The sequence below is a fragment of the Camelina sativa genome, chromosome 5 (genome assembly GCF_030686135.1).
Source record: "Camelina sativa cultivar CO46 ecotype springtype chromosome 5, ASM3068613v1".
In the NCBI taxonomy this organism is placed as follows: Eukaryota; Viridiplantae; Streptophyta; class Magnoliopsida; order Brassicales; family Brassicaceae; genus Camelina; species Camelina sativa.
Genome location: NC_141884.1, coordinates 4,541,655 through 4,553,302, shown reverse-complemented (window position 1 = coordinate 4,553,302; position 11,648 = coordinate 4,541,655). Strand labels below are relative to the sequence as shown.

The 11,648-nt window shown below is 37.6% G+C and overlaps 2 protein-coding genes across 2 annotated transcripts; one reads left to right on the top strand and one right to left on the bottom strand.

The window, feature by feature from the left end:
* The first annotated feature begins 14 nt into the window (after positions 1 to 14).
* Positions 15 to 1,660, top strand: LOC104785489 (photosynthetic NDH subunit of lumenal location 1, chloroplastic). The gene is made up of 8 exons (XM_010510708.2): positions 15 to 266; positions 369 to 450; positions 522 to 626; positions 721 to 794; positions 894 to 1,016; positions 1,103 to 1,174; positions 1,256 to 1,352; positions 1,435 to 1,660. Exons 1-8 carry the CDS (start codon positions 210 to 212, stop codon positions 1,536 to 1,538), a joined length of 714 nt encoding a protein of 237 aa, XP_010509010.1. The 5' UTR covers positions 15 to 209; the 3' UTR covers positions 1,539 to 1,660.
* Positions 1,661 to 1,717: 57 nt separating this feature from the next.
* On the bottom strand, positions 1,718 to 9,182 carry LOC109132553 (ABC transporter B family member 6-like). The gene is made up of 11 exons (XM_087513103.1): positions 8,451 to 9,182; positions 7,522 to 7,576; positions 7,238 to 7,413; positions 6,917 to 7,117; positions 6,162 to 6,421; positions 5,746 to 6,056; positions 5,407 to 5,627; positions 4,976 to 5,316; positions 4,027 to 4,811; positions 3,692 to 3,933; positions 1,718 to 3,392 (listed from the first exon to the last, which is right to left on the bottom strand). Exons 1-11 carry the CDS (start codon positions 8,850 to 8,852, stop codon positions 2,163 to 2,165), a joined length of 4,224 nt encoding a protein of 1,407 aa, XP_087369229.1. The 5' UTR covers positions 8,853 to 9,182; the 3' UTR covers positions 1,718 to 2,162.
* Between the last annotated feature and the right edge of the window lie 2,466 nt (positions 9,183 to 11,648).

Sequence of the window (11,648 nt, the reverse complement as noted above, 5' to 3'; positions counted from 1 at the left end):
GTCAACTTACTAATGTAGACTTGTCATCTTAGCAGATGATTTTTAAAATTCATCTGCACCACATGTATGTTTGGATCTTTCATTATCCATTTATCCACGGTAATGAATGGAGAACTCAGAAAAATGACGAAAATTAGAAATTACTTATCCACACAGAACAGGAAGGCAATGTTCATTGATCATCTACAGTCTTGTGAATTGTAGCCATTATGGCAGTCTCTTCACTCTCAATCTGCTATGGTGTCTCACCAACGATTCCCCACAAGGTTTAGTAACACTGCTCTGTTTCCACTTTATCTCAATTTCTGAAAAATTCAAACCATTATTGTTGATTGATTTATGTATACATTGATTCATTTTCTTACCAGACAGAGATTCTCTGTTCAAATCCATCACTCAAAGCTTGTTGCTTACTTTCATCTGGCGACAAGCTTGACTCCTCAGAGAATAGTAAGAAACCAAAATTTTCTTCTAATATCACATAGGCTTGTGTGGATTGGTTTGTATTAACACTTCAATAGATTACCAAAATGGAAGAGTAAACACCTGGAAGAGAAGGCAAGCTCTTGTTGGAGTAGGAACCTTAGTAGCAACTTCAATTCCAGCAAGTTTGCTTCTTGCTGAAGGTAATCTGCAAAAATGACTTCTTTCTTTTGTCTCTCCTCTTCATTCTTTTGGGACCAAACACATAACTTTGTTGCGTCATATGATGTTTTGCAGAGATACCAAAAAGCTACTCGGCTTTTGTGGATAGAGAAGACGGTTATTCTTATTATTACCCATCAGACTGGAGGGTGGGTAAGCTATGGCTTTGTTTCCTTTGTTGTTGTAAGGATATATAAAACTTAAATGAATAAGCTTTGACATGATCTTGTTCCACGCAAACTATATAGGAATTTGACTTCAGGGCGCATGATTCAGCCTTCAAAGATAGATACTTGCAACTGCAGAATGTTCGGGTCAGGTTCATACCAACAGAGAAAAACGACATCCGTGAAATAGGTTCTATGGAAGAGGTATGTATTGCACATCTTACTCCCTCTCTTCTCTATATGTAAATTTGAGAATTCGCATTGGTTCATCATTCTTATATGTTCATCAGGTGGTTTATGATCTAGTAAAGCATAAGTATGCAGCACCAAACCAAGTAGCTACCATCTACGATATGAAAGAGGTCAGATAGTTAACATCTTATAGAATCATCGAAGTTTTGAGAGATTGGATCCTTATAAACAAATAAAAGATGAAATTGCAGAGGGTGGAGGATGGAAGGAACTACTACACGTTTGAGTATGGACTAAGAACTCCCATCTATGCAACCACTTCCTTTGCAACAGTGGCGGTTGGAAACAGTAAGCATAGATTATAATTAAAATCATAAATGGGAAAAGAAAGTGAGGGATTGAACGTGTTTGGTTGATATGATGTTTGCAGACAGATACTACACACTCATAGTTGGAGCAAACGAGAGGAGGTGGAGGAAAGTGAAAAAGCAGCTTCAAGTTGTAGCTGACTCTTTGAAGATCCTTGAGATTTGACAAACAGAAGAAACATCTTATGTTTACTCCTATCTATCTTTCTCTCTCTGTGGTAACAAAATTGTATGTAGATAACAATATGGATACTCATATTCTCTGCAACTCCAACGATGTTTTTGGTATTTTTGTCTTGTGAGTTGTGAGTTAGATTCTGAGTAGGTTCAATAATTCAATCAAACTGGCAAATAAAATGGATATGATGTATTTACAAAAACAGACACATTTGTTCTCTTTCTTCCCTAACCATTACACATTTCTCCACCTAAATCACTCACAACAGCAACAAAAAAAAACAAACCTCAGCAAATAAATTACCTCTAATCGTCAGTTTCAATAAACAAATCGATATACCTTAGAGACCAAGCAATGAATAAATACACAGTCCTACTCCTTCATTGCTTAGTCTCCTGAAAGAATAAGGGAATCTAAACGTCTACAAGCTCCTAGTTTGCTTACAGAATCTAACCGTGGTTGTACAACTTCTGCTCATTTGGTCTCATCCCGGACTACAAGCCTTTGATCAGACGCAAGTTATGTCCTGTAACCGCATCCAATAACATTATCGCGTCATGGTTGGTATGTGACTCAACTAATCTCGATTAGGGAGACAGAAGTCCAATCTCTCTAGATCAGTTGATGCCGCCGTAGATTCTTGCCAAAATGTGGTTGCATTAAACGGACATACAATCCGTTCTTTGTCGCTAAAGTATCATGTGTACCTTCCTCTACTATTTTGCCTCCATTGAGAACCACAATGTTATCCACATGTCTCATCATCGCTACTCTATGCGCTATCAGAATTGTTGTTTTGTTCCCCATTATCAGAGTATCAAGAGCTTCTTGCACAACACGGCTCGACTCAGATTCAATAGATGAACTTGCTTCGTCAATCAACAGTATAGGAGCATTCTTCAGCACTACCCGAGCTATAGCGATTCTCTGTTTTTGTCCTTGGGTAAGTTCAACACCTCTCATCCCGATATGTGTGTCGTAACCGTGAGGCAAGCTGCTGATAAAATGGTGGGCATTTGCAATTCTTGCTGCTTCCTTCATCTCAGCTTCACTCGCGTTATGCCTCGCATATATAATGTTTTCTCTGATCGTCGTGGAAAAGATTATGGGTTCCTGTTGAATCAGACCCATATGGCTTCTTAACCATCTCAAATTATATAACTTCAAGTCTCGCCCATCTAACATGACCTGACCAGCAACTGGGTCATAGTATCTCTCGATCAATGATATTATTGTGCTCTTTCCAGACCCAGAAACACCAACCACAGCTATAGTTTGTCCCCCATTGACTTTGAGACTGAAGTTGCTTAGTACTAATACTTCTGGGCGGGTTGGGTAGCAGAAGTCGATGTTTTTCAATTCAATGCTTCCATAGACATTAGGCGGACTAAGAGCTGAGGTATCATCAGGTTCGATTGTAGGAACTCGATCTATGATTTCAAAAACTGAAGCGAGAGATCTACGGCGCTTGAGAATGTAAGGTGCTAACCCGAATGGCTCAACAAGGGCAAATGTAGCAAAAGAGAAAACCATGTACTCGGTTAGAGCTGTAGATAACTTCATATATCTGCGGTCTACTGATAACGCGGTGTACCACAGGAGGAGTGCATTACAGGCGAAGAGAAGAAACTGTGAGAAGCCAAACGCAAAGCCAATAGCCATCCCGTGGAAAAAGCTCTTCCTGAGTATACGCTGGAGTTGCAGTCTGTAGAGTTCCATCACCTTGTTACCGGCACAGAAAGCAACAACAGTATATATGTTTCTGACAGCATCCTCAAGAACTAAAGACGCCTTTCGATGCATCTCCTGGATGCCCTTTGAGAATCCACCAAGCCAAAGTTTCTGAAATTTTTATTTTGAGGGTTATTAGAAACCAGCACTTGCAGAACAGACAAAGGTCTTCCAAGCTAAGTTAGTGCATGACGATGAGATGACCAAATGACGTAAATAGGAAAATTCACATCTTAAATCGCTACTTGAAGTGGAAACCTATTGCAAAAATTAGATACACATTTTGACAGAGGGAAGCATGCAACTACTAAACCGGAATTGGGACAAAAAGACATAAGAAAACAACTTCAAACGGTCATCTAGACAGTAACATAAGGCTTGTTGGGGAACACTCAAGAAAAGAAACAAACCTGGGCAATGGCAGAAAGAGTAAGTACTGGCAAAGTCGCCAATGCAACAAGGGCCAGGCGCCAACCGAGCAGCAATCCAATAAGAATGGCAACAATAACAGCAAAACTATCCTGAATAAATATTGAAAGCCTGTTGCTGAAGGCGGCTCGGACAAAAGTGGCATCATTTGCTAGGCGCATGGATAATGTATCTGGACTGTTGTCTTCTTCGTCATACCATCCAACTTCATTACGCAGCATCGCTGTCACATCAGAGAAAATTAATGAAACCAAGCAAGTGAAAGTAGTAATGCGTAGTGAAGTGAGTTAAACACTCGAAAAAAGTATTGTAGTACCTGAGAACATCATCCGCCGCACTCTCTCAGTCATTTTCTCCCCCATAATACCGAAGTAGAAATGCTGCAAGAAATTGGCAACAACTGTCACTATTCCCATGCAGGCAATGATCAAGCACCACTTGTTAACCTCCTCACGCAGGTGGCTTCCCGTGCTCTCATAGTATGTCGTCACTACTAATGCAATTACATAAGCTAGAAGAGGATTGAATGAACCAAAGATGGCAGCACCAATACTTCCTAATACAGCATATAGCCACTCTGGAAAACTAAGCTGTGCCAACCTCCAAAATGAAGGTGACTCCTTGTGTTGACCGTCCTTGGCCACCTTATAATTTGCTGAAGTGTCATCCGAATGACCAAGAGGGCGGCTAAAAGTCTGTGAATGGGAGCGCTCGTTTTGGGGATCTGATATCAAAAGTGGTGATATAGGGGACTCAGGATCTGAACCATTTGATTTCTGACGTTGTGGACCCTGAACATCAATTTTTGGTAGTTCCGGTAACCGCATCTCGAAACTATCTTGTCTTTTGATGGTTGGTTCCTTATCACCAACATCCAACGAAGAGCCATTTTCTCCCATTTTCTCTGGTGTAGGGCTATGATCATTGGGTGATTCTTCACTATTAAAGCACAGTTCCTGGGAACGGAAAACATTATGACCTCTCTGAAGAGATGGAGACTTGGCCATTTTAGGCGATGATGGTTCTTGGGGGCCAAGGCCAGCTGAGGAATCCCTCTCCACCTGGAACGCAGCAGAATCTTTGTAGTTCCTAACTGGCATCCTGCAAGTCAAAAGAGTTCCACAAACAAGTATAATCATCAGAGTTCACCCCTACACAGATCATTACAAGTCAAAAGCAGCCAGACAAATATATCTACCACATGACTTTCACTACACATCAGAATTGACAAGTTGTTAGATATGGTCTTGGCTGGAGAATCCTACCGTCTGGGTAGCTTTGTTGCTTCCTCACACTTCAGAAGCTCAGCATACAAATTACCAAGGTTGATTAATTCATCATGTGTACCCATTTCAAGTAGCTGACCCTCCTCCATTACAGCAATATAGTCGGCATTTCTTATCAGACTTAGTCGTCGGGCTATTATTATGGTCGACCGTCCTAACATTAGAAGATCAAGAGCTTCTTGGACAACTCTTTCAGCTTCAAAGTCTAGTCCTCCAGTGACCTCATCAAGCAAAAGAATTGTTGGATCTAAGAGTACAGCTCTAGCAATCGATAGCTTTATTTTTTGCTCCTCCGTCAACGTTAAACCAGTCTTCCCAACCTAAAAGACAAACAAGTCATTTTCAAATTTTAAAATGCTAACAGAAGCACCAAAAATACTCATACTACAAATTTTTCAGTGGATAGTTACCTGAGTTTCATATCCTTTTTCAAGTGAGCTGATAAATGTGTGTGCATGAGCTTTTTTAGCTGCTTCCTCTATCTGATCCGGAGTAGCATCTCGGCCATATGCAATATTCTCTCTTATGCTTAGACTAAGCAAGGCAGGTTCCTGTGTCACCAGGCCTATCTGGCTTCTCAGCCACTCTAATTTTAAATTTTTAATATTTTCCCCATCAAGTAGAACTTCTCCTGTATAAGAGAAACCCACAAATCTAATTAGTTAATAATGGTCTCCGTCGCAGGTGAGTATCCAAAGGAATGATTATTACAAAAAAACTGATATATCTTAAATCACACATCATAGTACCTAGTGTAGGATCATAAAACCGTTCCATGAGAGGAATGATACTGCTTTTTCCAGAACCATTTCTACCAACAAGTGCAACAGCTTTTTTAGCCGGCACAGTGAGGTAAAATCCACTCAAGATTGGAATTTCAGGTCGTGACAAATAGCTGAAATATACATTCCGAAACTCGATATTTCCTTGAACAGCAGACAGAATAGTTCCCTCTTGATTAGTCCCCGAGGATGAACGACTTATCATCTCAAAAAGCCTATACGCGGCAATTCTTCCCTGATCAAATGAATAGAAGTTTGTAGCTGCTTGATTCAAACCCCTGCACAGCACAGTATGAATACAATTAGCAAAAAAAATGTGTATACAGACACTGGTGAAAAGAAAAGAAGATAAAAGCAGTAAAAGTAGAAAATCTGAAGCTTACAGCCCACTTAATATAACAGCAAAAAGGGCTGTTATGATTTCTCCACCGTTTGCTCTATGGTGAATAACAAAAAACCGACCAATCCAAAGTTGCATAGCACATGAACATATAGCAAGCCCATAAGTAAATCCAAGTCCGAGTCCTTGCACAAGACTAATCAATATACCATATCTCAGAGTTGCTTGGAGAGAAGTTGCATAAGAGTATTTTGCAAGAGTTTCATTCGTAAAAGCAGACAAAGTCCTAACGTAAGAGACCGCCTGCACATAAAGAATAAACTCTTTTAAGCGTTTAAAAATATTTCAGATGTGTTCTGACACGGTAAACTAACCAGAAAGAAAAAACTCATAATATGGACCAGTAGGGGATGTGTTTCAGAAGAACTTGTACTCATAAAACAGACTAGCAGGTGTGTAATTACCATGCATCCAATATGCAAAGTTCAAGTTACGGATGCTAAGAATTATTACATTAAACCAAGATAAGTAACAAAAAAAAGTCCGACCTGTCCAAATACATTCTAACCTAATCTGAACTTCACACAAGTTTTGATTATAAATAAGAGAACAGTAAAAGATATCAAACTTTGCACAGCGAAATTCAACTTTGATGCTTACAAGTCACAGAAGTCTCTGTTACAACTCCAATGCTTAAACATCATTGTCATTATCGGAAACATGTCATTTAATGCTTGCAACATAATTCATCAATCAAATTGCAATATTTTGTAAAGATAAACCTACAAATGTGAATACCTGTTCAGCAATGCTGGCTGCTTCAGCATATGCATCTTGAATATTTTCAGCAAGTCTGTGGAGAAATATATTAGATATGCCTCCAGCGGCAACAATGAAAGGACCGGTTGCTAACGTAATGAGCGCAATTTCCCAGCAGTTAACAAAACCAATAATAAGACCACTGATAAATGTTGCCATGTTATGAATGTAATTCCCAACCTGCAATATCCATGATCAAAAAGATTAAGGAAATGGCAGAAGATGAATCATTCCTTGCAAAAATAAAGAAATGCAACTCGCAAATTTGAAAAAAAACCGGATTTTGAAGGTTAAACATACTTTTTCGCTTAGAGCCGACTGAATGAGTAGGACATCACTCAGCACTTGGCTCACTATATCCCCGTTATTCCCATATGTATCGAAGAAACTCATATCCTGATTTAGTAGTACTTGTACATACTTTGACCTGATCACAGCAGTCTGCCTCTCTCCAGTCAGTATCCAGCAAGAGACCTCTATAAAAAAAGGACACTTAATTATGGTGGCGAATAGTAGCATCATTGCAGTGGAGGAAAGAAGGACACAACTATATTATCTAAGGATTTCAGCAAAGGTGAACTTACCAATCCAACCAGATATGAAAACACCTCCAGCGATGTATACAATAGTCAGCGAAAGCTGCACAAAAGGTATCAGTAACTTAGACGGGCACATTATTTCAGGATTGGTGCCAGTGTTTCATGAATCCAGATAAACTAGCTTGTAAACAGATAAACCTCGAATAAAAAACAGGCATCCAGAAGACCATACATAGAAATCCCTAGAGGTGAGAAAAACGAAAGCATAGACTTGGAAAAAGGGCTGTCTTCTTTTGAGCATGAATTTGAGTACAAGAAGAGGTTTTCAAAATAGGCTTCCCAGCTAAGTCAAGAACAGCTGGCTTCCAGGTTGATATTCAATTTAGAAGCAGCAAGTACATGAAAACCAGTATACTTTCTAGTCCTATAAATAATAGCACAAGCAACTCATGCAACAGAGAATCCGCTATCAAGCCAATATGCATATTCACAAAGTTACAATCACAGTTTTCCACAACCTCAAAGAGAAGCTAAATCATGAATCTTTCAGGATAAATCATACCAATGCTAAAGATACTACATGTAAAAGAAAACAAGTCATAGCTCGATTAATTAGTCCACTTCTTGACCTAATACATTTATGACCACGGAGTGGCACAACCTTAATGGAGATAACATCCCTGCTATGTTAACCTCTCTACCAGATGTTCAAGAACCTCCTCACAAGTCAGTAACTTAACCCTAATGTGTCAAACCACTAAAATTACAATCCCGCTCGGAAGGAGAAAGTAAAGTTCCAAAATTTCGTTCAGTTACATATCCCAAAACTAAATACTAAAACTTCATAAGCTTCCAACAAGGCAGGCTAATTACAAAGCACAGTAACCTCCAATTCCCATATCCCCAAAACTCACTTAGCTACCAAAATTAGGAATTTTTGTAAAAACCCCCACAAAAGGCGTATAGACACGTACCTCGAAAAGGCGATTGAACTGATCATCACTAATCCGGTGATCAGATTCACTGGGGAGAGCAAGGACGTGAACAATTTTGGCAAAGTAATGCAAGTAAACAATAAGCGCAGTACCATGAGCAGCAGCAGCAAGGGATCCAAAAACCATAAGAACCCAATCAAAACGATCAGCACAAGCAAAGAGCTGAGAGAAAGGAACAGCAGCAGGAGGAGGCTCCATCTCTTCAGGCTCCTCCATATCTTCCTCATCCTCTGCTTGCGTCGCCATACCCGTACCACCGTTCTCAGCACCAGGATCGAGGTAAGGAGAAGGAGACTCAGGAGGCTCGGAAACCTCAGAGACAGGAGTTAACGGTTGTATATGCGGCGGAGACCAACCGAACAAACCTCTAGAAATCATCATCTTAAACGACGGCGGAGGGGTGAGGAGGAATTGAATAACACCTCCGTCTCCTGGATTAAGCAAACCCTAATAAGTTTTTAGGTTTGATTTTGAAAATTTTGGTCACCGGATCTGCTTTAAAGCTAAAAGCTTTTTTACAAGGTTGGAAAAGTCTTGGAATCGCCGATGAAATCGTTTCCGGTGATATTATATTTTTTTTAATTTTTTTTCGTCTTTGTTTTTACTTATTTGTTTTTGAAAAAAAAAAATGTATTTGTTGTATTTTTTTGGGTTTTCGTGAATGAAGAAGAAGAAAAAAAAAAGTGAATGACAGACAAGTCTTTTATGTATGTGTGTGTCACCTGATGTTACACAAAATTATATTTTTTTAAAAACATTCTATATTCAACTAATTAAAACAAAAAGTATATAGTATATACTATACACCAGAGAGGATTGCTAACGGTCAACTACGGCGACGAGTTTTGAGTATTAGTTTGTTTTAATTTTAAATTAATTATTCTCTGCTTAATAGTACTTTTTAATTAATATAAAATAAAGAACTATGGTTTAATTATTACTAAAATTTGTAATTTAGCATATGAAAAATAATTGTTATAGATATATATATATATATATATAGTAAGTAAGGTAGACAGGACTTTTTTTTTTTTTTTTTTGACGATCAAACCCCATATATTAAGTTATCGGAGATGACTCTGTTCGAGAGAGAGCCAACAGAAACTTAAAAAACTAAAGAAGGAAGAGTCACAGATCAAACTGTCAACTCTCAAGTTATGCTCAAATATGAGTGAGACGTTCTTCTTTATATACTGGACCAGATCGCACCAGCTGCAATATATCCCCCAACATTTACCAACGTCTTTGTCGTGTCCACTGTATGTACATATACTGAATTGTCGAGTTAATTGACGTTACTGAATTGTTCTTTCAATTTTTGATTTGTCTTTTAAAAAAAAGTTACATTATTCGTGCTCCAACTAAACCATATATAAAAAAAAAATCACGAGATCTTCGTTTGATGATACTTCTCTTTCTTGTATACGTCAAAAGGTTAAAATAATAGCAAGACTAAAACCTCCTTATGTAACAGTTAGGAAATTACAAATGAAATACCCAGAAATAGTAGTAGATTGATTTAAGTAAATAAAGACTTGAGAAATGTGCGTGTTGTTGGTTGGTGTGCCGTGAAGAATGAGACAACAGCTAAGCTGTGATCTGTGTTAACGTTAGAAGAAGAAAGTGCGGGTGATGAAAGAGAAGAGTGCAACTACAAGTGAGATTAGCATTACCCCAGTGGAGGGGGCAGGTCAGGGGTATCATTGAGGCAGCATGGGAGCTTCTTCTTTTTTTCTCTGCTGCCAGTTCATTTGATCTGTTCCCCTTTTTTGCTAATTTTTCTCACTTTACCAAAACTGCTAACATATCTTTATCTTATTATATAGTTTTTGGTTGTAACTGGACCTTTATAATTGAGAGATTATGCGTTTTTAAAAACATGTTGAATTTGTTGACAAATTTTAATGAAACAGTCTCTATTTTTGAAAACACACAATTTCGTTGTTCTTTCTAATTATAGTTGTTACATTGTAGCTGGCAAGTCAAGTATAATTGTTTATCTAATAATATGGTTAGTCCGTTGATTTTTCTAACTATCGTTTTGCAGTACACGCAATGGGTACTATTGTGTTGTTATACATCCATTCTTCAGCATGTTTTATAAAAACATTGGACACTTAATTGAATATCTTTGTTTAGAGTGTCCTTTAAAAGTTTTATACCATCAGGCCTGTCTGAGCCATTTGGGGTTGGTGTGAGCAACTGTCCAAAATATGTTTGGCCACGAGATTGTTTTTTTTTTTGTTAGAGTCATCGTTTTGTCCACGTTAATTACATATGTGTCATCATCTCATTCGTTTAAGGGTTATTTTTTTCTTTTTTTGTTTGGTATAGGCAATTCTCGTTCTGATCTCAAAAATATAAAATAGAAATGGAATGAAACATGATATTTCATTAAGCTTTGTTTCAGCATCGTTCACTCCGTTGCTATATCTCCGTCTAGTGAGTCGACTTATCTATTTTGCAGCTTTGAAGCACCTTTTTTTTTTTGTCTAAAAGGTTTTTGAAAGAAGCTCATATTTTTTTGTAAATCTTTCATCAGAAAAAGGAAGCACTTTTTAATTTCGTTGTTAAGTCCAATGTTCAAACTTAATGATGTTATCGAAATGGTTTAGTTGGTTTAGCGTTAATTAATCGATTTAAAATGACTTGTTATGCACGCTTTTCTTTAGTTGACAAATGAAGTTTCCAATTTCCAAACATGCTTTTGTTGAACGGGTCCAAGAAAAAGAAAAAAAGAATACACGTACATGGTTTTAAAACGAAATTTCACCTAAACTAAATATTTGGGGATTATAGGTTAAAATTGCAAGTGTACGAGAATCAACTATCCATTAATCTAATACTACTATTTATAGACTTACTAGAATTTGTACCCGCGCACGCGCGGAATTTTAATTTTAAATATTTCTTATCAATAGAAATTCTTAAGCTCAAATATAATCTTTCCAACTTTTGAGTATAAATTTATATAAATACTAAACTTACTTTACTCAGTGATATACAACATATATATTTTTGACAATTTGTTAGAAATACTCTTTTTGGCATATCCATTTTCAAAAATGTCCATTATTTTATACATTTTCATTTTTGCCCTTTTTTACACAATTACACCATGTTAAATTAATTTTTAGATTTTTTTTTTTAGGTTTGGGTTCCCAATTTACATTTAGG